Genomic DNA, 25,700 nt, shown 5'->3' on the forward strand with positions numbered 1-25,700 from the left:
TCTGCATCCGTTCAGCTGACCTTCAGTGACAGTGACTTTGCTCAGGTTTCCCGCTGTTGTTGTTCTCATAGACAGCTGGTTTCTGTGGTGATTCGAGTTTCAGACTGCGTGTGTGTAGTTAGTGATATTGTGAGTGTGTGTGTGTTCAGGTCCAGCGCAGGGTGATGCCGTCTCACAGCATGTACGCGCTCAACATGGAGCGGATCCTGACCCGGCTCTGGCATCCCAGTCACGAGGAGCTGGAGCAGGACCACATCCACCGCCAGCACCTCACCATGCTCAGCTGAGACGTGTGTGTGTGTGTGTGTGTGTGTGTGTGTGTGTGTGTGTGTGTCACGGCCGGCACCATGTACAGCAGTGATGGAGAACAGAGAGAGAGAGGAAGATCATCAGCCGCCGCTGGGTCTGTCCTTCACACGAGCTCAGACTGACAAGAGACGCTGGATTTTCAATATTTCTGGGTATTATTATGCTGAAAGGCAGTAAATATGATTTTGTAAATATTTGTTCTCAAGTCTAGTTTTTGTATGCAAGTACAGGACATCTCAGTGTTTTTATATCTCTGAATAAACCTCATGAGTTCCTTGTTAACTGATGCAGCACAGCTTAAGAGTCAAAGACATTGAATTAATATTTAACTCAAGTTAGAAAGAAATTGAAGAGAATCTCTTACGTCCTCTTTCACTAAATTAAAAGAAGACTGATACGACTTTCAAACTGGAGTCTGGACAAAGATTGAGAGAAAAAGTGTGAAATTGTAATAAATAAAAGTTAGATTAAATACTGTACATTATTATAATATAAAAAATAATTAAATTAACTTTGTTTAAATACAACATTAACATTAATTAAATTGGTATAAATTAGGGCTGTCAATCGATTAAAAAATTTAATCGCGATTAATCGCATGATTGTCATGAGTTAACTCGCGATTAATCGCACATTTTTTATTTGTTCTAAATGTACCTTAAATTAATACTTTTCAAGTTTGTAATACTCTAATCATTATGGGCATGGATAAATATGGATGCTTTATGCAAATGTATGTGTATTATTGAAACCAGTGTCAACATAGAGCATGAAGACGAGACATGTTTCAAAGGTCATAGATGTTTTTCAAAGAACTTGTTCATGTCTATTAGACACATGAAGAAAGAACAAAGAAATACCAGATTCCCATTACGTCTCTTTCTTTGCACTGAGCAATTTACAAAACCAAACATGTTTAGATTTTTGCATGACAGGGCAGCTCTTCTGAAAATGCTCAATGTACATTTATTATTTATTATTATATTAGTTTGTCTCTCTCTGTGCCCATTTTGATGAAGCTAAATTCTCAATAAAACTGTTTTCATTGATATATTTTACTGTTTCTGTTTTTAAACAACGGAATGAATATGAAATAGTGACTGAAACGCGACCCATTAAATGGGGGCGGAGTGTCAAAAGCTCTTTTAGGTTTTTTAAAACAATTTAAACTTTGTTTCATTTCACAAAAGCTCTATTACCGTGCGTGGTGGCGGACGGTAATGCATCGCGCATCACTCCGCTTGTTTGCCAACTGCCAATAAAAGCTAACGAATATAAAGAATATAAATCTTCTTCGTCGTTGTCATCAAGGGCAATGTTTTCACCAGCGTCGGAGCTTACTGGCTAACCGGCTGAAGTTAATATGGACATAAACGTTTTTTATATGGAAGGAACACTATAACAGTAGGCTAAACCTCACCGGCCGGAGAGAGATTCAGAAGCAGCGTCGGACGAACCGCGGACAAGTGTATGCTGCGTTCGTTCACACCAAACGCGAATAGAGCGTCTGGCGCGAGTGATTTCAATGTGAAGACGCGTTAACGCGCGTGTGCTGGGAGAGCACCGGCGATTCTCAGAAACTAAATATGGTTTGGGCGCTTTTTTGAAGAGAAAAAAAATCGCTAAAGGTGTCTGCAATGTCGCTAAGTTGGCAACACTGTGTATCTCCATTTCTCCAACTAGGGGTTGGGCCACGCGGGTCAAACAGAAAGTAAGCGCTGCGTTAATCGCGCGTTAAAAAAATTAGTGCCGTTAATATGATTTTGCGTTAACGCGTAATTAACGCGTTAACTTTGACAGCCCTAGTATAAATACATTTTAGTTTAAATAAAAAATAAATGAACATTTCAAAAATAACATTTGATTTAAATATATTTTAAATACAATAAACTACATTTAACATTTTATTAAAAAATAATTTAAATATTAAATTTGATAAAACTAAAACTTGATTTAAATAAAAACAAAGATCAGTAAGTGACGCCCAGAGAACAAGTCGTCCTCTTCTGAAGGGACTGAGCAACCTGGAGACACAGTGTCTCAGTCCCTGTTTTCAGGGAACAAGAGTTAGTCGTAACCTGAGACGTTCTCAGGTCTCAACTCGCACTGCGTCCTGAGACGCTTTGGGGGTGAAATACCCGTCCTGTCATGCTGAGGGGGATGTATGCCAATCATGGCTGGATGACTCTTAAAGAAGATGAGGCCTGCCATATTCAAACCAGATAGTTTCATGATTTTACCTTCACAGTAATAGCAAAACAGTCCCTTCAGACAAAGAAGTGTGTTCAGGTGTTTCAATCACTTCCATAGCCACAGTTGTATAAAATCAAGCACTAGGCATGCAGACGCTTCTACACACATCTGTGAAAGAATGGGTTGCTTTCAGGAGCTCAGTGAACTCAAGCATGGGACCGTGATCGGTTCCACCTGTGCAATAAGTCCATTCGGGAAATTTCCACTCTACTAAATACTCCACGGTCAACTGTTAGTGGTATTATAACAAAGTGAAAAGCAGCTGGGAACAACAGCAACTCAGCCACGAAGTGGAAGGTCACGTAAAATCCCAGGGCGGGGTCAGCGCATGCTGAGGCTCACAGTGCACAGAAGTCAACAACTTTCTGCAGAGTCAACAGCTACAGGCCTCCACACTTCGTGTGGCCTTCAGATTAGCTCAAGAACAGTGCGTAGAGCTTCATGGATTGGGTTTCCATGGCCGAGCAGCTGCATCCAAGCCTTACATCACCAAGTGCAATGCAAAGCGTGGGATGCAGTGGCGTAAAACGTGTGGTGCAGTTGCGTAAAGCATGGGGTGCAGTGGCGTAAAGCATGGGGTGCAGTGGCGTAAAGCGTGGGGTGCAGTGGTGTAAAGCGGGGGGTGCAGTGGCGTAAAGCGTGGGGTGCAGTGGTGTAAAGCGTGAGGTGCAGTGGCGTAAAGCATGGGGTGCAGCGGTGTAAAGCATGAGATGCAGTGGCGTAAAGCGTGGAGTGCAGTGGCGTAAAGCGTGGAGTGCAGTGGCGTAAAGCGTGGAGTGCAGTGGCGTAAAGCGTGGGGTGCAGTGGCGTAAAGCGTGGGGTGCAGTGGCGTAAAGCGTGGGGTGCAGTGGCGTAAAGCGTGGGGTGCAGTGGCGTAAAGCGTGGGGTGCAGTGGCGTAAAGCTTGGGGTGCAGTGGCGTAAAGCATGGGATGCAGTGGCGTAAAGCGTGGGGTGCAGTGGCGTAAAGCGTGGGGTGCAGTGGCGTAAAGCGTGGGGTGCAGTGGCGTAAAGCGTGGGGTGCAGTGGCGTAAAGAGTGGGATGCAGTGGCGTAAAGCGTGGGGTGCAGTGGCGTAAAGCGTGGGGTGCAGTGGCGTAAAGCATGGGATGCAGTGGCGTAAAGCGTGGGGTGCAGTGGCGTAAAGCATGGGATGCAGTGGTGTAAAGAGTGGGGTGCAGTGGCGTAAAGCGTGGGATGCAGTGGCGTAAAGCGTGTAGTGCAGTGGCGTAAAGCGTGGAGTGCAGTGGCGTAAAGCGTGGGGTGCAGTGGCGTAAAGCGTGAGATGCAGTGGCGTAAAGAGTGAGATGCAGTGGCGTAAAGCGTGAGATGCAGTGGCGTAAAGCGTGGAGTGCAGTGGCGTAAAGCGTGGGGTGCAGTGGCGTTAAGCGTAGGGTACAGTGGCGTAAAGCGTGGAGTGCAGTGGCGTTAAGCGTGAGATGCAGTGGCGTAAAGCGTGGAGTGCAGTGGCGTAAAGCGTGGAGTGCAGTGGCGTTAAGCGTGGGGTGCAGTGGCGTAAAGCGTGGGGTGCAGTGGCGTAAAGCGTGGGGTGCAGTGGCGTAAAGCGTGGGGTGCAGTGGCGTAAAGCGTGGGGTGCAGTGGCGTAAAGCTTGGGGTGCAGTGGCGTAAAGCTTGGGGTGCAGTGGCGTAAAGCGTGGAGTGCAGTGGCGTAAAGCGTGGAGTGCAGTGGCGTAAAGCGTGGAGTGCAGTGGCGTAAAGCGTGGAGTGCAGTGGCGTAAAGCGTGGAGTGCAGTGGCGTAAAGCGTGGAGTGCAGTGGCGTAAAGCTTGGGGTGCAGTGGCGTAAAGCGTGAGATGCAGTGGCGTAAAGCGTGGAGTGCAGTGGCGTAAAGCGTGAGATGCAGTGGCGTAAAGCGTGGGGTGCAGTGGCGTAAAGCGTGGGGTGCAGTGGCGTAAAGCGTGGGGTGCAGTGGCGTAAAGCGTGGGGTGCAGTGGCGTAAAGCGTGGGGTGCAGTGGCGTAAAGCGTGGGGTGCAGTGGCGTAAAGCGTGGGGTGCAGTGGCGTAAAGCGTGGGGTGCAGTGGCGTAAAGCATGGGATGCAGTGGCGTAAAGAGTGGGATGCAGTGGCGTAAAGCGTGGGGTGCAGTGGCGTAAAGCGTGGGGTGCAGTGGCGTAAAGCATGGGATGCAGTGGCGTAAAGCGTGGGGTGCAGTGGCGTAAAGCATGGGATGCAGTGGTGTAAAGAGTGGGGTGCAGTGGCGTAAAGAGTGGGATGCAGTGGCGTAAAGCGTGGGGTGCAGTGGCGTAAAGCATGGGATGCAGTGGCGTAAAGCGTGGGGTGCAGTGGCGTAAAGCGTGGGATGCAGTGGTGTAAAGAGTGGGGTGCAGTGGCGTAAAGCGTGGGATGCAGTGGCGTAAAGCGTGTAGTGCAGTGGCGTAAAGCGTGGAGTGCAGTGGCGTAAAGCGTGGGGTGCAGTGGCGTAAAGCGTGGGGTGCAGTGGCGTAAAGCGTGGGGTGCAGTGGCGTAAAGCGTGGGGTGCAGTGGCGTAAAGCGTGGGATGCAGTGGCGTAAAGAGTGGGATGCAGTGGCGTAAAGCGTGGGGTGCAGTGGCGTAAAGCGTGGGGTGCAGTGGCGTAAAGCATGGGATGCAGTGGCGTAAAGCGTGGGGTGCAGTGGCGTAAAGCATGGGATGCAGTGGTGTAAAGAGTGGGGTGCAGTGGCGTAAAGCGTGGGATGCAGTGGCGTAAAGCGTGTAGTGCAGTGGCGTAAAGCGTGGAGTGCAGTGGCGTAAAGCGTGGGGTGCAGTGGCGTAAAGCGTGAGATGCAGTGGCGTAAAGCGTGGGGTGCAGTGGCGTTAAGCGTAGGGTACAGTGGCGTAAAGCGTGGAGTGCAGTGGCGTTAAGCGTGAGATGCAGTGGCGTAAAGCGTGGAGTGCAGTGGCGTAAAGCGTGGAGTGCAGTGGCGTAAAGCGTGGGGTGCAGTGGCGTAAAGCGTGGGGTGCAGTGGCGTAAAGCGTGGGGTGCAGTGGCGTAAAGCGTGGGGTGCAGTGGCGTAAAGCGTGAGATGCAGTGGCGTAAAGCGTGGGGTGCAGTGGCGTTAAGCGTAGGGTACAGTGGCGTAAAGCGTGGAGTGCAGTGGCGTAAAGCGTGGGGTGCAGTGGCGTAAAGCGTGAGATGCAGTGGCGTAAAGCGTGGGGTGCAGTGGCGTTAAGCGTGGGGTACAGTGGCGTAAAGCGTGGAGTGCAGTGGCGTTAAGCGTGAGATGCAGTGGCGTAAAGCGTGGAGTGCAGTGGCGTAAAGCGTGGAGTGCAGTGGCGTAAAGCGTGGGGTGCAGTGGCGTAAAGCGTGGGGTGCAGTGGCGTAAAGCGTGAGATGCAGTGGCGTAAAGCGTGGGGTGCAGTGGCGTTAAGCGTAGGGTACAGTGGCGTAAAGCGTGGAGTGCAGTGGCGTTAAGCGTGAGATGCAGTGGCGTAAAGCGTGGAGTGCAGTGGCGTAAAGCGTGGAGTGCAGTGGCGTTAAGCGTGGGGTGCAGTGGCGTAAAGCGTGGGGTGCAGTGGCGTAAAGCGTGGGGTGCAGTGGCGTAAAGCGTGGGGTGCAGTGGCGTAAAGCGTGGGGTGCAGTGGCGTAAAGCTTGGGGTGCAGTGGCGTAAAGCGTGGAGTGCAGTGGCGTAAAGCGTGGAGTGCAGTGGCGTAAAGCGTGGAGTGCAGTGGCGTAAAGCGTGGAGTGCAGTGGCGTAAAGCGTGGAGTGCAGTGGCGTAAAGCGTGGAGTGCAGTGGCGTTAAGCGTGGGGTGCAGTGGCGTAAAGCGTGGAGTGCAGTGGCGTAAAGCGTGGAGTGCAGTGGCGTTAAGCGTGGGGTGCAGTGGCGTAAAGCGTGGGGTGCAGTGGCGTAAAGCTTGGGGTGCAGTGGCGTAAAGCTTGGGGTGCAGTGGCGTAAAGCGTGAGATGCAGTGGCGTAAAGCGTGAGATGCAGTGGCGTAAAGCGTGAGATGCAGTGGCGTAAAGCGTGAGATGCAGTGGCGTAAAGCGTGGAGTGCAGTGGCGTAAAGCGTGGGGTGCAGTGGCGTTAAGCGTAGGGTACAGTGGCGTAAAGCGTGGAGTGCAGTGGCGTTAAGCGTGAGATGCAGTGGCGTAAAGCGTGGAGTGCAGTGGCGTTAAGCGTGAGATGCAGTGGCGTAAAGCGTGGAGTGCAGTGGCGTAAAGCGTGGGGTGCAGTGGCGTTAAGCGTAGGGTACAGTGGCGTAAAGCGTGGAGTGCAGTGGCGTTAAGCGTGAGATGCAGTGGCGTAAAGCGTGGAGTGCAGTGGCGTTAAGCGTGGGGTGCAGTGGCGTAAAGCGTGGAGTGCAGTGGCGTAAAGCGTGGAGTGCAGTGGCGTAAAGCGTGGAGTGCAGTGGCGTAAAGCGTGGAGTGCAGTGGCGTAAAGCGTGGAGTGCAGTGGCGTTAAGCGTGGGGTGCAGTGGCGTAAAGCGTGGAGTGCAGTGGCGTAAAGCGTGGAGTGCAGTGGCGTAAAGCGTGGAGTGCAGTGGCGTAAAGCGTGGAGTGCAGTGGCGTTAAGCGTGGGGTGCAGTGGCGTAAAGCGTGGGGTGCAGTGGCGTAAAGCTTGGGGTGCAGTGGCGTAAAGCTTGGGGTGCAGTGGCGTAAAGCGTGAGATGCAGTGGCGTAAAGCGTGAGATGCAGTGGCGTAAAGCGTGAGATGCAGTGGCGTAAAGCGTGGAGTGCAGTGGCGTAAAGCGTGGGGTGCAGTGGCGTTAAGCGTAGGGTACAGTGGCGTAAAGCGTGGAGTGCAGTGGCGTTAAGCGTGAGATGCAGTGGCGTAAAGCGTGGAGTGCAGTGGCGTAAAGCGTGGGGTGCAGTGGCGTTAAGCGTAGGGTACAGTGGCGTAAAGCGTGGAGTGCAGTGGCGTTAAGCGTGAGATGCAGTGGCGTAAAGCGTGGAGTGCAGTGGCGTTAAGCGTGGGGTGCAGTGGCGTAAAGCGTGGGGTGCAGTGGCGTAAAGCGTGGGGTGCAGTGGCGTAAAGCGTGGGGTGCAGTGGCGTAAAGCGTGGGGTGCAGTGGCGTAAAGCGTGGGGCGCAGTGGCGTAAAGCGTGGGGTGCAGTGGCGTAAAGCGTGGGGTGCAGTGGCGTAAAGCGTGGGGTGCAGTGGCGTAAAGCGTGGGGTGCAGTGGCGTAAAGCGTGGGGTGCAGTGGCGTAAAGCGTGGGGTGCAGTGGCGTAAAGCGTGGGGTGCAGTGGTGTAAAGCGTGAGGTGCAGTGGCGTAAAGCGTGGGGTGCAGTGGCGTAAAGCGTGGGGTGCAGTGGCGTAAAGCGTGGGGTGCAGTGGCGTAAAGCGTGGGGTGCAGTGGCGTAAAGCGTGGGGTGCAGTGGCGTAAAGCGTGGGGTGCAGTGGCGTAAAGCGTGGGGTGCAGTGGCGTAAAGCGTGGGGTGCAGTGGCGTAAAGCGTGGGGTGCAGTGGCGTAAAGCGTGGGGTGCAGTGGCGTAAAGCGTGGGGTGCAGTGGCGTAAAGCGTGGGGTGCAGTGGCGTAAAGCGTGGGGTGCAGTGGCGTAAAGCGTGGGGTGCAGTGGCGTAAAGCGTGGGGTGCAGTGGCGTAAAGCGTGGGGTGCAGTGGCGTAAAGCGTGGGGTGCAGTGGCGTAAAGCGTGGGGTGCAGTGGCGTAAAGCGTGGGGTGCAGTGGCGTAAAGCGTGGGGTGCATTGTGATGTGCTTTCCATGCGGACGCTCCGATCCCGCCTGGCATTCTTTTGCGAGGACGCCCAGGCTCGCGTTCCCAGGGCTCTGGTCCTGCTGCTGCCAAGACACAGCGGCGATCACAGACTTGGGGTTCGCAAATGGATATGTCAGCAGGGTTTGAGACGAGCCCCGCCCTATCTCAGCCCTCACCTGACAGATCCAGTGCCTTCTCTCAGAGTTTGGAAGCACGCGCTGCGGTTCCTTCCGCCCTGATTAAAGGACCAACACAACAGCTATCCAGTCCGGATGTTGTTAGTGTTGAAGCAAGAGATACTGAGGACTCGCCACCTCAGTCTCATGCTTTTGAGGAGCTCGTTGAGGTTGTGACGAGAGCGGTCGAGAAATTAAATATTGATTGGCGAGCAGATAAGCAGGACGTTCACACCATTGGACTGATTTTACTTGTGCTTCAAGACATCATCATGCAAAGCGTTCCCCTAGCGTCAATTCGACGCAGCGCTCGTTCACATTTGATGTTAGTTGATGAAATACATAGTTTGAATAAATAAAACTTTACATTTAAAATGTAAAAATACAAATTAGAATTGTATTGTTTATTTATTTTTTTGTAAGTGTAAGTAATGTTTATGAACTGTAAATTGTGTCTGGAACATGTGAGGACTTTGCCTCTTGCTTCGAGAACCACACTGGTGTTTTATGCACAGCTGCTCTCACACACAGCATCACTGAATCCACACATCGGCCGTCTGTACATTCACTCCTGATGGGGCTTCGGTTGTGGTGTGTAGCGCAGGTACTTCTTCCCGGAGGGCAGGTCTCTGGTGTAAACTCCAGCGGGGAAGAGCGTCACGGCCTCCTGCTCAGGGATGCTGGGCGGCACCATAACACTGTCTCCAGGCTTCAGACAACAGCAGACGAGCGTCACTCATTACACACTGACAGGAACAGACATGCACACTTCAAACAGACATTTGAACAGGCTTGACATTTCTCACCCGCCAGTCCACAGGTGTGGCCACACGGTTGTGTGCCGTTAACTGCAAAGAGTCAACCACGCGCAGAATCTCGTCAAAGTTACGTCATGTAAAAATGTTGGCTAGTAGAAGCCGAATTTGCCGGTTGATAACAGACCCACTACAGAGCGTCCGGTGAGAGACTTTTACCAGAGATGATCAGGTATTCGGGAATAACCCATTTATTGTCACCACAACTGATTTGCATGTGTGTGTGGTTTTCTATGAATAAAGATATAAGAAAAAGAGATAAGTACAAATAACAATAACAAATAATAGTAGTCACAATAAACATAGTAACAGTAATCTCCACAATGAATATTAATTTACAATGATTAATAAAGTACATTCAGAAAACCAAATGTGCCATTATATGGAAAAGTACACTGCTAGAAATGATTAATACTGAGTGCGCTGATGACAGAAAAGGAGCCGCTCCGTCTAGCACATTAGTGCGCATGCGCCCAAAGAGTGCTTTAGCTCTAGAAGTGAGCGATATATATATTAAATAGACCATATAATGAATAAAAGGCACATAGATTATGTCTTCTAAATAGAACAATGAAATACGTGAGGAAACTAGTATGTAAATATACACACAAACATCTTTATGAGCTCGATCGTATCGTCACTCGCATACATTAACTTTTGCACATGCGGGGCTATTCAAACGTTCATAAACTAAGTTGAGAACAATGTAGGCTGCTACTTACTTTATAGTCACGCACACAACTTTAGCAAAGATAAACGCTACAGTTTAGCTTGCATCCATCAACTTTCCCGATCAGTCAGACTCCGTTCAGTGGGCGGGAGCACTGACCTGCACGTCTTTTCCGCGGCGCTGATTGGCCCGCTGGACGGATGCTGTGACGAATGCGTCATTTTGGCATATAGCGAAAGTAAAGTAAGACACTTAAATATAAGCCTAATAGTGGCCTTTTTAACAGCCGCCCCCAGATGTCCGTAAGGAAATATGTACAATAACAAAAGGCCTATAACCTATACCATTCAAATGGCTTTAATCTGGTATGGCAGGCAATTGGATGAGGCGTGCGACTGGGCGTGTGTACAACCTCTCTCCCACTTTAATTTGAGCTGTTCTTACTCTACTGTCTACTCCAGGGAATACCCTTGACACCTGGCCCACCGGCCAGAGGGCTCTGGGCAATTGGGGGTCGACGATCAGGACGATGGTGCCAACCTGGAGGTCAGATTTCTCATCTTGCCACTTCTGGCGGGTCTGAAGGTTGGGAAGGTAGAACCTGATGAAATGCTTCCAGAATTGGTCGGCAAGGACTTGACTATGCCGCCATCTGCGTCGACTGATCAGTTCAGCTTCCGGGTATATCACAGGAGGAAGTGATGAATCTGGCCGCCCCATCAGAAGGGAGTTTGGTGTGATGGGGTCCAGATCGGAAATGTTAGATGAAGTGTAGCCCATTGGCTTGGAATTTAAGATCCCTTCGATCTCCACCAACATGGTGTACAGCACTTCGAAGGTGACAGACTGGGCGCCAAGTGTTGTCATCAAGGCCTGTTTAAGGGAACGAATCTCTCTTTCCCAGCTCCCACCAAAGTGTGGAGAATTAGGGGGATTGAAGTGGAATTGTATTTGCTGGCTTGCTAGCTGCTCTTGCAGTTCTGGGACGATAGCTGCGTATGCTTCTTTCAGTTCTCTCTCCCCTCCTTTGAAGTTGGTCCCTTGATCTGATAATAGCTCGAATGGCTTGCCTCGTCTTGCGATGAATCGTCTGAGAGCCATGAGAAATGAATCCGAGTCGAGACTGTGAAGGACGTCAATGTAGACTGCCCTGGTAGTGAGACATTTGAACAGGATGCCCCATTTCTTCTCGTTTCTGCGACCTACTTTAACAGTATATGGACCGAAGCAATCCATTCCTGTTGAGTAGAAGGCAGGTTTGAATAAACGTAATCTGGCTGGAGGGAGGTCTGCCATTTTTGGTACTTCAGGGTTTTTTCTCCACTTCTGGCAGTCCACACAAGCACTCTGACAGCGTTTGATGGCCTCTCTGCCTCGAAGAATCCAATATTTACGCCGAAGCTCGGCAAAGACTCTTTCAGGGCCTGGATGGTGGAGTTTAGTGTCGTAACTCTGTATGAGTAGTTTAGAGACTGGGTGTTTCGGGTCTAGGACAATGGGGTGCACTGTATCAGGATCTAGATAAGGGCTCCAACGTAGGCGACCTCCTACTCTGATCAGCTGAGTCTCATGGTCAAGTTCAGGGGCAAGTGTCTTTAACCGACTGCTTCTGGAAAGGGATTTTCCTGACTTCAACTGCTCTAGTTCAGAGGTAAAGCACTCCTTCTGAGCTTGCTGTAGGACACTGATTTCGGCCGTTCTGTAGTCATCAGCTGTCGGACTATTGCCTGCCGCCCCATGACAGGCTCTGGATTCAATTAGCTCTTCGAAAGTTTTATACAGGCTGATATCAGGGAATGACAAGCTGGCTGTGAAGCAGGTAAGGAAGCAGGGAACTGTTTTACGAAGCTCGTCTTCATCTGCAGCCACAGGATGTGGGATTTCCGGCCACAAATTTGAAGGATCTTTGAGAAAGGATGGCCCTTGGTACCAATAGCTGTCTGGTCCCATCTTATTTAAGCTTTTCCCTCGTGTTATATCGTCTGCTGGGTTATGAGCTGATGGTACGTAACGCCATGTGAGCCGGTCTGTGATGTCCTGGATCTCGGCGACTCTGGTTCCGACAAACACTTTAAATCGGCAAGAGTCTGAATGCAGCCAAGTTAGGACTGTGGTGGAGTCAGTCCAAAGAGTGAATTGGTTAATGGGAAGATTCAGTTCTGTTCTGACTACTTTAGCGAGCTGTGCCCCAGTCAGAGCAGCACAGAGTTCCAGACGAGGGATTGATTGCTGTTTTTTGGGTGCCACTCGTGATCTGGCTCAGAGGAAGGCCACCTCTACCTGCCCATGTTCATCCTCTGTGCGGAGGTAGGCGACTGACCCATAAGCACGCTCAGAGGCATCACAGAAAACATGTACTTCTCTCTGACTCATGTCTGTGTCTCTGATTGGGCTGGTGTAACACCTTGGAAGGACAATGTGTTGCAGGGCTGGCAGCTCCTCCACCCACTCTCTCCAGGTCTGTAGAAGATCTACGGGTAAATGTGGGTCATCCCAGTCCCTTTTCTTATCCCAAAGGTGCTGCACTATGAGCTTGGCTCTGGTAGTGAAGGGAATAAGATAGCCCAGGGGGTCATACTGACTTGCCACAACTTTGTAAATGGTACGCATGGTAGTCTCAGTGGTTGCTATGGGACGATACTTATAAGAAAGCGTGTCCGTTTGTTGATTCCAGAGAAGCCCCAGTGTAGATTCTTGGGTGTTGCTCTGCCCTTGTGAAATCCAAAGTTCAGTGCCATCTGATCTTGCCTCAGGAGGTAAATGGCTTATGACAGAGAGCTGGTTGCTGGACCACTGCCTCAGGTCAAAACCCCCCTCTGCTAATAAGCTCCTGAGTTTGTCAACAAGACTCTTCGCTTCTTCCACTGAGGAGAAGCTTTGCAGACAATTGTCAACGTAGAAAGACTTCAGGACGGAATGGCGAACGTCTTCCCCAGGTTGGCTATGGTCTAGGACATGTTTTTGTAATGCAAAGATTGCACAGCAAGGGCTGCATGTCGTGCCGAAGGGTAGAACCTGCCATTCATAAACACTGGGTGGATCCTCTGTCTTAAGATCCCTCCAGAGGAATCGCAGGAGTGGCCTGTCCTCTGGAAGCAATCTGATCTGGTGGAACATCCCCCTGATGTCACTGCTGAAAGCAATGGAATGTTCTCTGAATCTGAGCAACACTGCGAGAAGAGATGGGCCTAACACAGGTCCAGGGAGCAAGAGCTTGTTAAGGTTTTGACCCTGATATTGAAACGAGCAATTAAATACAACCCTGTTCTTCCCGTTGTGTTGGACCAGGTGATGGGGAATGTACCAGGTGTTAGTTGAGCATGTTTCAGCACTTGGTTCCACCCTGACTGCATAACCTGACTGCTCTAGTTTCTGAATCTCTGCAGTGTAGGCAGCTGCTTGCTTTGGGTCTTTGGCCAGCCTTCTCTCTGTAGCTCGCAGATGAGGGAGAACAGCATGTTTGGGGGCCTTGAGGTCTGGCATGTTCTTTACATGCAAAAGTGGCGTTGCATAGCGCTTAACACCATCCACCTCTACTCTCACTGTCTTGCTCTCCAGAATTTTCACTGCTTCCTGGTCTTGTCTGGACCTTGTGCTTATCTTTTCACTTTGCCAGGGAAGCACATCTATCTGCCAAAGTCTTTCCACTTGTTTGAGAAGATCAGTCTCTGGAGGTGCCATTGAGGTGAAAAGACACTGTTGTTCAATGACCTCATGTTGCAGATGTTGTACAGGGCCCTGCAAAGTCCAGCCGAGACGAGTCTTAATGGCTGCTGGTCCCCCTGGGAGGCCAAGGCGGATTGGCTCCACTGCCGTAATGAGGTGGGGGTAGTCTGATCCGATGAGCAGGACAGGGCGAACTGACTCTAAATGGCTCAAAGGAAGCCCTCTGAGGTGGTGGAATTTCTCTCTCAAGGTCTTAACCGGGTGTGTATGTTCAGCAAGACTCAACTGCTGGGCTGTGAATGCACCCTTTATGTGATACAGTTTGCTGGGCTGAGACAGGGGGGAGATGTGAAATGACACTGCTGCACCAGAAAGCATTTGTAATTCCTGCCTGATTGTGCGAAGTGGAAGATCTTCTTGCTGACCTTTTAGGCCCAGCTGTTTGGCAGCATTGTGCAGAAGGATGGTCCTCTCCGATCCATCGTCCAGGATGGCATAGGCTTTCATTTTGTGTGCCCCATTTCGGATAATGACCTTGACGATCTTCAGAAGAACCTTTCGGCTGGCAGGGGGTTTACGAATGAGAAGTATCTCGTTCATTGTGTTGAGGAGGCAGGCATTAGCAGAAGAACCTTCATTTGGGGTAGTCTTTGGGATGTCTGCACTCTTGGGATTGATGGCATGAAGTGCCAGTAGGTGGCGTCCATTACACTGTTTGCAGCGCATTTTTAGATTGCACTCTGAAACTTGATGGTTCCTCCCACAGCGCCAGCATCTGTTGCAGTCTCTTATCCAGTTTCGTTTCTGGTCAACGGTAAGCTGTTTAAAGTTGTTGCAATTATTGAGGGAGTGTTTATGGTGGTCACAGTAAGGGCAGTAAGGGGTTGAAGCAGGTTTGTTTGCTGTAGGTGTCATCTTTGTCTGTGGAGGTGCTTTCTCTGTGCCAAACAGAATGGTGGCACTCTTAGCGAATGGTTTAGAGTCTCTGATCACTTCTCGTGTTCGTGTTGGATATCCACGACGATCAGCTCCTACAAACCTTGATGTGTCCTCTTGCACTTGAATTTCATACTCTAGCCACTCTGACAGATCAAGAAGGGTGGGTATTGGCACCTGGTGAGGATGTGCAAAGCGTCGAAAACTTGACCTGAGGTCGTGCGGCAGCTTCCCTAGGAGCCGGGAGACATGGGAGCCACACTGCAACTCAAAGGTGCCATTTCTTCCTAGTTGCTCTAGCATGCCAACGAGAGAACGAACCCTGAGGGCGAAGAGTCGGAAAGCTTTAATGTCCCCACTGGCTATGTTTGGACCATCCATGAGCTCTGCTATACGTTGCAATGCGAGCTGATGAGGCTGATCCAGTGCTGCCATGGTCTTTGTGAAGGGTTGTAGTGAATGACTGTACGAATCAGCGATAAGCAATGCCTCCTCAAGTTTGAGGTGATCAGTGAGTATTTGGAATTTGAATCTCTCCGTGGCTGTAACTGGGAGAATGTTTTCCAGGGCTATCTTGAGCCGTGAGAATTCTCTCGGATTCGGATGTACAAAGTCTGGAATTGTGGGGGACGGACCCCTGTACATCTGCTCTAGCTCAGGTGGAACTGGGCTGGATGCTCCGCATGGCAGGTGAGAGCGTTGAGCGGATGCAAAAGGTTGAGGGGCTGTGTTCTCTGGCTGCAATGATGCATAACGACTCGGTCTGTAATGCGTCTCAGTTCTGGAGTAGGCTCTTTCCTCCCTTGAAGCATCCCACCTGTCATGTTCGGAATGTGACGTGTGGTGGGGAGAGTGTGGCTTTGCTCTGGGGATAGCTATTGGAGCTAGGAAAGCCTCAGAACTGTGCTTGGGCTGATCTGAGTCGATAGACCTGAATTGTGGGGCTGACACTGGTATGAATCTCTTATCACTCTGTTGTGTTCTCAGCAAACTGCGTGGCGTAAGTACAGGTCGCGTAGGGCTGGTAGGAGGAGAAGACTGTGCTTCAGGCTGTCGCTGCTCCAGTTGGATCTGTAGCTGCTGCATTTGTCGTTTCAGCTGAGAAAGTTCTTGTGAATACTGATCTGTAGCCTGTTGAAACGTGTCTCTTTCTTGCTGCATCGACTGCACGGTCTGTAGCAGATTGTCATGGGCAAAGCGTAGATCCCTGTTCTCACGCTGGAGGATGCTGGTTCCCCATGGTTCATTATCAGACCACTGTTGAGGACGATCAGGCTCTTTACACAGTAGCGATGTTGGAGTTATACCAGCTGCACCCTCTGGTACTGGGCTGGAAGGCACTGTAGGATGAAAATGAGAGTGTGATGACATGGGTTCTGGAAACAGTCTTGGAAGAGTGAAGCCACTGAGGTCATACTCTTCATATCGTGCAGGGAGGGCTGCCTTCCTCCTGACACGCACGACTGGCTCATCCTCTTCATGATGTGACATCTTTCCGTAGTAAATCTGGGGCTCCGGCTCGAAGGACCATGTAAAAATGTTGGCTAGTAGAAGCCGAATTTGCCGGTTGATAACAGACCCACTACAGAGCGTCCGGTGAGAGACTTTTACCAGAGATGATCAGGTATTCGGGAATAACCCATTTATTGTCACCACAACTGATTTGCATGTGTGTGTGGTTTTCTATGAATAAAGATATAAGAAAAAGAGATAAGTACAAATAACAATAACAAATAATAGTAGTCACAATAAACATAGTAACAGTAATCTCCACAATGAATATTAATTTACAATGATTAATAAAGTACATTCAGAAAACCAAATGTGCCATTATATGGAAAAGTACACTGCTAGAAATGATTAATACTGAGTGCGCTGATGACAGAAAAGGAGCCGCTCCGTCTAGCACATTAGTGCGCATGCGCCCAAAGAGTGCTTTAGCTCTAGAAGTGAGCGATATATATATTAAATAGACCATATAATGAATAAAAGGCACATAGATTATGTCTTCTAAATAGAACAATGAAATACGTGAGGAAACTAGTATGTAAATATACACACAAACATCTTTATGAGCTCGATCGTATCGTCACTCGCATACATTAACTTTTGCACATGCGGGGCTATTCAAACGTTCATAAACTAAGTTGAGAACAATGTAGGCTGCTACTTACTTTATAGTCACGCACACAACTTTAGCAAAGATAAACGCTACAGTTTAGCTTGCATCCATCAACTTTCCCGATCAGTCAGACTCCGTTCAGTGGGCGGGAGCACTGACCTGCACGTCTTTTCCGCGGCGCTGATTGGCCCGCTGGACGGATGCTGTGACGAATGCGTCATTTTGGCATATAGCGAAAGTAAAGTAAGACACTTAAATATAAGCCTAATAGTGGCCTTTTTAACACGTCCCGTTGTTGCAGGATAGAGAATGGACAGCTTCAACTTCTTATCTGGACCAATCACAAATACCTGAACGAAAAACACACGTTAAGAAATCAATTAGTGCAGTGTGAAGGGTTAATGGCTTTGTCCAAACCAATGTCCCGACATCTTCAGTTATGTTAAACTCTTATCGTATACAGTAAAGCATGCAGGGCGGGTTGAAATGGCATCATCCCCTCCTCCCTAAGTCGTCCTCGGATTGAAACTATATATTTAGGCAGACCAAAAATAAGACATAGTTGATAGTAGCTCTGCTGTTTCCATAGCCATGGGGAGACCCTTGAGGAGCATCATCTTGCATGATCTAGAGAATCTATTCACTATGACCGGGACATTTAATTTAACATTCAACATTATTATTATTGATCTGCCTGCATTGACACCACTATATTTTTTACACTTTCTCTTGGTACAAGGATAAATTCAAATTGAGGTACAAAGGTACAGTGACTGTCAATTTTTGCCTGTTTAAGGAAACTGTACTCTAAATACCCACAATTTAGAGAATGGTTGTCCTGGCATTTAAAGTTGGACCGCTCACATAATCCTTGCCAGGTGGGTGGGGTGGTGCTGGTGGTGGGATGGACCCCTATTCATAGCTGTTGCTTTTTGGTAGTCCATTTTTCACAATATCACAATTTGTTTTTTCTGATCAGTTGTTGGGTTACACAAGTAAATCGAGGGCAGATTGTTGATTAAATTCACCCCTAGATGTGACTGTGGATGGTGTGGAATGGGCAGGAGGAGACGTTTACTAGATGGTAAGTGTCAGGGACTCTCGGAGATATCCAGACGGAGTAGACATGGTTGGCAGGGCATCCTGGTGGAGGAGGCTCGGTTAGAGAGCCGTCTGCAATCTCACGGAGACATTAACCCTCTGGGGACCAAAATCGCGCCGGCGTGTTTTCCTTGTTTTTTTCATATAGCAGCAAAATAGATTTAAAATACTCCCGTCATTTTTTGTCATACAGGCTTAAGAAATATTAAAAAATGAACTGTTAAATGTCTTCTTATTTATGGGTTCACTTAAAATCGAAATAAAACATTGTGCTTTTGTAAAATAAAGTAAACAGGGTGTGCTTTCTGCCTCTCTTTTTTTCTAGAGCACGTCTGTAAACTTAAACAAAACTCAGCTAATTCTATTCACTCAGACATGAGATATATATCTCTATAATCATTTAAGTGTGTAGTTTTAAATTATCTAATTCAAAACTAAAACAAATATTCTCTGTTTATGTAATCTATATAAAAAGAGAGAGAGATCAGCCGTTCTCATTATCGTTCTCTCACCTCATTACTCTGCTAATGTGACACGCCCATCGAGAGCACGCGCTATTCAAACGCAGATGATCTGAAGCAACACATGCAAACCAGTCAACGCCCACAACAGCTGGAAAACACACTCGCTGTGAGGAATAATAATATCGTGATAATCCTGGAAATGTTACCTCAAACGTGCTGGAGTAGCCTAACAACGGATCCTGCAGATCATCAGTAAGTGCTTTGTTCTAATCGCGATATGAAATTGTGTCTGTAAACCGCAAAAGAATGTTTAAATTTGAATCGCGTTTCTGTGTTTGATTGAATGAACGGTACATATGCATGCGTGTGTTTACTACAGCTCGTGCGTCTGTGTGAATGAATTTAGCTTTTCGCAAGTTATCTATATTGCCTACTGAGATGAGTAAAAATCGACTGAATACGTTGAAATAAAATGTCTTTGTATAAGCAACATATTAAACTGCAAATTAACATTTATGCCCTAATATATATTATAAAAGACGATATGTTACAGACGAAATATGAAAGACAACATTTCGTTTTGGATAGATTATAAAGTTTGTACTGCCACATCAAAACCTAATTTCCAAGGTGCAAACAAAATCGTAAAAGGTCAATATAAGCCTTGTCTTTAAATTATTTTTGTGTTTTATTAGTGACAAATTTGGGGAGAGGATAGCCTACATATTCCAAAACTTTTTTGAAAATACGAATGAGAATTAACTGCACAATTACTAGAAATGTTTACCTTGGATATTATACAATTTGCAAGCATACACAGTTTGTGGAAAAATACTTTTTTTCAAGATGTTTCCAACTCTGAACCAATTCTGTAGTTATATATATGTGTGTGTGTGTGTGTGTGTGTTGTCTTTGCATTCTTTCTTGTGGCTCAGTGACACCTGAATGAAAGGCTCATTAGTATGCAGCATTAGCAGGTCTTTGTCTTCTCTCAGGTGGGAATGAGGACATTATTCATGACCTTGTTGGATCATTCACGCCCACCTGCATATTGCCTTTCCAAACAAAAAGTGTCTTACAAAATTTTAATCAATCTATTGTTTAATGTGAACGATTAGCCCGGATGATTTTCAGATCATTTTGCAGTAAACACTCTAGGCGACAACATCCATTAGTCAAAAGTATTGTGGGAATATGTGAAGTTGGTCGTTTGTGGTCTTATATCAGAAAATTTAAGTTTGAGTTTTTTGAATAACCATGCATAAATTATATTCTCTCAAAAATGCAAACATGTACATGCATGTTGCTCACATATTATGATAGCCATGTTCGTGCTAAATAAAGTGTAATTACACGTTTGCTATTAATATGTTTATAAGCAACTGAAAAAAATACAAATATCAGGGCATGTCAAAACATCTGAAGGACCCCAAAAACACCTTGGTCCCCAGAGGGTTAAAAGGGTCTGTATGCTTTTGGACACCAGACACTGACTCTGTTACGAAACTCTTCCGAGACTAGAAGGTGAGATCCAAATGCAGCTTTATTATATGGGGCGATCCAGACACGTAATCCACGGAACAGGCAAGAAATCCAAAAACCAAGAGACATGAAACCAGGGAAAACGCTCGGAAATGCAGTGCAACAACATACAAAACTTTGCAGTGAGTGAATAGTAAACATGGTATAAATAGGCTGAGACTAACAGGGTAATGAGAGACAGGTGAATGCAATCATTGATGATGAGTCCGGGCAGTGAGTTATGGGAAATGTAGTTTGTGAGGGAGTGATAATAGTCTGATGTGGACGGCCCTCTGGTGGCTCTCAAGGGCACTCCATCTGGTGACTGTTACATAGCCCCCCCTCAAAGGAGCGGCTTCCAGACGCTCTAAAATGACCCAGGAGGGAGGTGGAGCGAAGGCGGACCCGGGGGCGGGATGGAGGGCCAGGCCCGTGGAGCGTAAGAGGGCCTGGAGACTGCGGCAAGACGGGCGGCCAGGGTGGAGCAGGCAGTGCAGGCGACCAGGGCAGAGCAGGCAGTGCAGGCGACCAGGGCAGAGCAGGCAGTGCAGGCGATCAGGGCAGAGCATGCAGGCGACCAGGGCAGTGCAGGCGACCAGGGCAGAGCATGCGACCAGGGCAGAGCATGCAGGCGACCAGGGCAGAGCAGGCAGTGCAGGCGATCAGGGCAGAGCATGCAGGCGACCAGGGCAGTGCAGGCGACCAGGGCAGTGCAGGCGACCAGGGCAGAGCATGCAGTGCAGGCGACCAGGGCAGAGCAGGCAGTGCAGGCGACCAGGGCAGAGCAGGCAGTGCAGGCGACCAGGGCAGAGCAGGCAGTGCAGGCGACCAGGGCAGAGCAGGCAGTGCAGGCGACCAGGGCAGTGCAGGCGACCAGGGCAGTGCAGGCGACCAGGGCGGAGACAACCCTTCAAGCGGCCAGGGCGGAGAAGACCCTTCGGGCGGCCACGGTGGAGAAGACCCTTCTGGTGGCCACGGTGTAACCGGCAGTTCAGGAGACCATGGCACAGCCTCCATTTTCCCATCGTGGGACCTACTGCCCCCCCCCAAACATTTTCTTGGGGGCAGTAACGGGGTCATAGGCTGGAGCAGGCACCAGCTCAGGAACATACACCGGCTCAGGAACAGACACCGGCTCAGGAACAGACACCGGCTCAGGAACATACACCGGCTCAGGAACAGACACCGGCTCGGGAACAGACACATCTTGTCCGGAGACACTGGCTCGGCGGTGGCCATCTTGTCTGGAGACACTGGCTCGGCGGCGGCCATCTTGTCCGAGGCCTCAGACGTGACGTGGACAGTCTCTGGATCGGCAGACGTGACGTGGACAGTCTCTGGATCGGCAGACGTGACGTGGACAGTATCTGGATCGGCAGACGTGACATGGACAGTCTCTGGATCGGCAGACGTGACCTGGACAGTCTCTGGATCGGCAGACGTGACCTGGACAGTCTCTGGATCGGCAGACGTGACGTGGACAGTCTCTGGATCGGCAGACGTGACGTGGACAGTCTCTGGATCGGCAGACGTGACGGGTTCACAGAGCTCCTTCTCCTCCATGCCCACAGTAAACGATAAACAGCTCAACAACAGGGCCAGGTCTATATATTGATCTAATGTCCCGTGAGGATCATGGTCGGGCATCAATGACCTGAGTGGTTCAGATAATCCCCCGCGGAAAAAGATCATTAAGCACTCGGTGCTCATTAGCGTGAGATGTGCCAGTTCAATAAAATCTGCGACGTAGTCTTCGATGGACCGATTCTCCTGACGGAGACACATGATTTGGACGTCTGGACACATGGTTGCCATGGGCATGAAGATGAACAGAGTAAGTACAATGTGCCTAACTATTTGTATGCTGGCACATATAGTAGTTAAAGACAGCAAATGTAAAGTGTGACCTACTTTTTGATTTAGTAAATATTCAGTTTTATTTTTTATTTTATTGCTGCAAAAATAACAGAATCAACACAAAACAAGGTTTACACTCTTTTCAGGTGTGTTATAGGTCTAGTAATGGTAGCTACTATTGTTGGCCACAACATTCTGTTTTTTTCCGCCATTTTTATTTGAAATTCGGTCACACTTTTGAGGTTTGCCTCAATAAACTCCTAATTGCTGCTTATTAATAGTTAGTACGGTAGTTGTTAAGTTTAGGTATTGGGTAGGATTAAGGATGTATAATATGGTCAAGCAGAATAAGGCATTAGTTTATAAGTACTAATAAACATCCAATATCCTTGTAATAGGCATGCTAATAAGCAACTAGTTAATAGTGAGTATTGGACCCTAAACTAAAGTGTTACTGAAATTTGCTCTGTTTTTGAAGCTTTATCATGTGTGCACTTACGCATCGTGCGCTGAGCGGCATCCCGGTCTGATCCTTCTCCTCCGGGTCCAGCATGCCCAGCGTCTCCACCAGTTGCCTCCCAGCATCCGCTATGATTGGGAAAGGGAATTCGCTTCCGGACTCCGTGTTATTGTAAGCCAAGATGTCCTGAAATCATCCGTGGAGACTCATTAGCAGCAGGTCATTCAGAGAGAGACACTACCGACTGAAAGAAGCCAACCTTGCTCCAGCCGTGATGGTCTTGGAGGCTGTCGACGGAGAGCGCGATCAGCTTGACGTTGCGTCTGCTGAACTCTGGACTGAGTTGAGCTGCTCTGCCGAGTTCAGTGGTGCAGACAGGAGTGAAGTCTCGAGGATGAGAGAACAGGACGCCCCAGCTGACGAGGAAAACTCAGTTCACTCAAGGGGAAGCCCATTACCGCCACATAAGAATAAAATAAATCATGCTCCATAAATATGAAATTACGACATCGAAAGTATGTATTTAGTATGCACGTATGTAGTACAATTATTTGGTATGTCAAAATTATGAATTGGTTTGTCATAATATGTCTAATATTGGTATGTCTAACCTTTCTCATAATTCATAATTATGTCATAATTTAGATTTTTATTGTCATAATTTAGATTATAATCTCATAATTATGATTTAGTCAAAATTGTGACATATGCTACTAAGTAATAATTATGAGATAAAAAGACGAACATATCTTATCATTTTGACTCAATTATTAGTATTGTCAATTATTAGTATTTCATAATTATGACGTTTTATGCCATAATTTCGATTTATGTCATAATTGACTTAGTGTGCCGTAACTTTGACTTTTTAATTGCATAATTATAACTTTTTAAGTTAGGCTAGGTTCATCTTTTTATCTTTCACTTTCTTATTAATTCGACTTTTGTCAATTATTAGTATGTAATAAATTACTTAAAACTTCATAATTATGAGATAAAATGTTATGTATTAAGATTTAGCAAAGCATGATTTTCTTCTGTGGCAGAAATGTGCATTCATACATATCTGAGTAAGAATCATAAACACATTTTAGACGTACAGTATTTCTGTGCATTGCATGTTTTAGAGTCATAGACACTGTTTGATTACAAAAAACTACTATAGGAGTTTTCAGTCTAGCATTTATAGCACTATATTTTGTGTTATAAATGTACATTACATTTTTATACGATTCTTTTTTAAAAGTTGTATTACTTTGGTATTAAATTACAGTAAACTAGTTAGCGCTGCTGCCAGGGTGTTTCTAACACAACGGCTGAGGTAGACATCTTTCTCTCTTTTGACCAACATGATCAATCTCTCCACGGTTTTCCTCTTTTGTAATGTCAGAGATGCTATAGCAAATGGATTCTAATATAGCATATGGTCCATTTCCATTTGCTGAAGACATTTTATCAGTGACTTATGAGTGTTTTGATGTTCAGTAAATGAATAACCAACCCAAGATCATTGATTATTAAAAGATTCTCTGAATGTCATAAAAACAGAAAGGACTGTGAAAACATGCAGAGAGAGATATAAAACCCCACTGAGCATTTGTGACTGAGTTCTCTGATCTAGTAACTCCAGCAAAGAGCAGCTGTTTAGTGCATCATTTACACAAGTTACTGCTTTGTTCACAGGGAAGCTTCGCCATCACTGCAAAACATTCAGCATAACAGGGTCTGATATCACTGAACCCTTACCCTAACCTTAACCCAATAATAACCTAACACTAAAAGCCAGTCTTGGCCCTCAAACAGGGTCTCAGAAAGTGAGGACCGGCCAAAAGGTTCTTCACTTTGTCAGTCTGTGACGAGGACTCGGAGGACAGTGTACAGGCCGGCAGGAGCTACACAAGCAGCGGCGTATGCAAATCAGCAGTCGAGGTCATAACAGGAGAAGTATTGGGGCAGGAAGCAAACCAACGGGGTCAATATCCAGGTAAACAGAGCAGGGTAAAAAAATACAGCCAGCAAGAATCATAAACAGTCCAAGGGTCAGAACACAGGCAAAACAATGCTTGGAAACGTTTGTGTGTGTGTGTGTGTGTGTAATAAGTCCAGGCATGTGGTTCTGGGAAATGTAGTGTAACTGTACTAATACTCAGGAGACGAAGGCCTCCGGTGGCGAACGGGAGGATTCTCAGAGATAGTGTTCATAACACAGAGCTCAGTGTTTTTGTTGACTCTGCTCTTTATGTGTGTCGAGCCGTGTCAGCGTTTGGTTGTAGATGAAGAGGTGGTAACAGTGGCGTCACGACCGCCTGACCTACAAACACAACCGCCACACAGGAATACACAACGGCTTTGACTATGTACGGTTTTACCTGGCTAGCACATGTTGTCCATTGTGAGGACATTACGAGAGAATCGTGTCTTATATCCAAGCCACACAATTCACTAATAAACAACACTGAATAATAAGAACACAGAGGAGGAGAGAAAAGAGGGAATATTGTTAGATGTGACCTCAGGAATTTGCTATTGAGAATACAACTACTGTATTGTAATCTATGATGAACAACAGATAACAAACAATACACTCTCATATCACAAGCACACATGCATCGCATTACACTTACGAATCCCCGAGAAAATCATGATGTTTCAATCTTCCAAAAGTGGAATCGGCTTCGAAATTGGGAACAATGTCTCCTAACAGCATCCCCGGCATCTTGAAGCATCTGTATCTGTATCTCTCTCTCTCTCTCGCGCATGTTAGTGTGGTTTGGTGTGTGGGAGGGTGTGAGAGAGCACTTGATTTGCAAGCATTTTTTTCACTACATTTTTTTGTTTTGATTTACTTGTCCAGTATGATGATTTATCCGGCCTAGAGCCCTGCACGGGCCTCAAATCTAGGCCCTAGCCCGGCCCTGGCCCGAGACGCTCAGGCCCTAGCCCGGCCCGTGTCCGACAGCTCATCATAATTATCAGCCCGAGTCCGACCCGAGCCCGTTTTTTTTTTTTTTTTTTTTTTTTTTTTTTTAAATATACACAGCTGTAGCCTGACCTAGGGCAAACTAGCTATTTGCAGCCATTAAAATATGTCCGTTTTGTTTGTTTCTTTTCATTTCTTTATTAAGTTAATTTAGACAAATGTTCGGTTTCTTTTTGTTTTTTTATTGACGACCAAGCAGCCGACAGCGAGTTAAACATGTTTGATCCATTTAGCCTCTCAAATCAACACTTCACTTGGCTACAATAAAAGCCATAAAACACCTTAAGCATATCACACATAGACAGTTATAGTTTAAACGTTTATTATCATTTTTTAAAAGCTGAGGCAAACTGCTCTGCTGCTCACAGTCGCAACAGCGCTCGCAAACGAAATGAGCTATAGCCTACAATCTAAACAAATAAAATAAATGGCATTAAATTAAAAACAAACATGCAGATTATCTTACCTCAAAAATCAAGTTCTCACTACAGAACATGGCCATTCTTATTTCCAATAGTTTCCAACAGACTGATGAAAATAAAGTCGTTTTCAAACGAAAACCAACAGCCCCCTAACATGGCTAAGAACAGTTTCTTACAGAGCATCGTGAAGAAAAATCACAGCATCCACAGTGGAAGGTTTTAATCCAGTCGTACTTTTTTCTTGAACTATTCCAGCTGCGCTGAAGTCTCGCTCGCTATAGCCTACTTCTGCTG

General features: G+C 47.4%; 4 protein-coding genes across 4 annotated transcripts in view; 1 reads left to right on the top strand and 3 right to left on the bottom strand.

Moving 5' to 3' along the window:
• The window catches only part of tada1 (transcriptional adaptor 1), a 40,361-nt gene extending 38,800 nt beyond the window's left edge, over positions 1-1,561 (top strand). The window contains exon 8 of the mRNA XM_079611728.1: positions 150-1,561. Within this exon, the coding sequence (XP_079467854.1) occupies positions 150-287 (138 nt within the window). The 3' untranslated portion in view covers positions 288-1,561. The remainder of the gene's footprint in view (positions 1-149) is intronic.
• Positions 1,562-8,577: 7,016 nt separating this feature from the next.
• On the bottom strand, positions 8,578-24,757 carry LOC306998015 (peroxiredoxin-6-like). Its single transcript, XM_079611729.1, has 6 exons — positions 24,629-24,757; positions 22,264-22,420; positions 22,044-22,190; positions 16,886-16,951; positions 9,199-9,279; positions 8,578-9,101 (listed from the first exon to the last, which is right to left on the bottom strand). The coding sequence occupies exons 1-6, from the start codon at positions 24,718-24,720 to the stop codon at positions 8,958-8,960; spliced, it is 687 nt and encodes a 228-aa protein (XP_079467855.1). The 5' UTR covers positions 24,721-24,757; the 3' UTR covers positions 8,578-8,957.
• LOC306998009 (uncharacterized protein) lies at positions 9,284-11,878 on the bottom strand. The gene is made up of 2 exons (XM_079611719.1): positions 9,930-11,878; positions 9,284-9,438 (listed from the first exon to the last, which is right to left on the bottom strand). Exon 1 carries the CDS (start codon positions 11,825-11,827, stop codon positions 10,235-10,237), a length of 1,593 nt encoding a protein of 530 aa, XP_079467845.1. The 5' UTR covers positions 11,828-11,878; the 3' UTR covers positions 9,284-9,438; positions 9,930-10,234.
• LOC306998004 (uncharacterized protein) lies at positions 11,886-16,724 on the bottom strand. The gene is made up of 2 exons (XM_079611700.1): positions 16,654-16,724; positions 11,886-16,162 (listed from the first exon to the last, which is right to left on the bottom strand). Exon 2 carries the CDS (start codon positions 15,968-15,970, stop codon positions 12,137-12,139), a length of 3,834 nt encoding a protein of 1,277 aa, XP_079467826.1. The 5' UTR covers positions 15,971-16,162; positions 16,654-16,724; the 3' UTR covers positions 11,886-12,136.
• Positions 24,758-25,700: the final 943 nt, after the last annotated feature.

This window comes from Phoxinus phoxinus, assembly GCF_949152265.1.
Source record: "Phoxinus phoxinus genome assembly, chromosome: 5".
In the NCBI taxonomy this organism is placed as follows: domain Eukaryota; kingdom Metazoa; phylum Chordata; class Actinopteri; order Cypriniformes; family Leuciscidae; genus Phoxinus; species Phoxinus phoxinus.

What these genes read in the sequence shown, in the direction of transcription:
- LOC306998004 (XM_079611700.1), bottom strand. Translation starts at nt 15,970, where the DNA reads ATGTCACATCATGAAGAGGATGAGCCAGTCGTGCGTGTCAGGAGGAAG.
- LOC306998015 (XM_079611729.1), bottom strand. Translation starts at nt 24,720, where the DNA reads ATGCCGGGGATGCTGTTAGGAGACATTGTTCCCAATTTCGAAGCCGAT. An exon ending in TGCCGCTCAGCGCACGATGC is followed by an intron (nt 16,952 to 22,043) that starts GTAAGTGCACAC and finishes TTTTTCGTTCAG; the next exon opens with GTATTTGTGATTGGTCCAGA. An exon ending in CCACACCTGTGGACTGGCGG is followed by an intron (nt 9,102 to 9,198) that starts GTGAGAAATGTC and finishes TGTTGTCTGAAG; the next exon opens with CCTGGAGACAGTGTTATGGT.
- LOC306998009 (XM_079611719.1), bottom strand. Translation starts at nt 11,827, where the DNA reads ATGGGACCAGACAGCTATTGGTACCAAGGGCCATCCTTTCTCAAAGAT.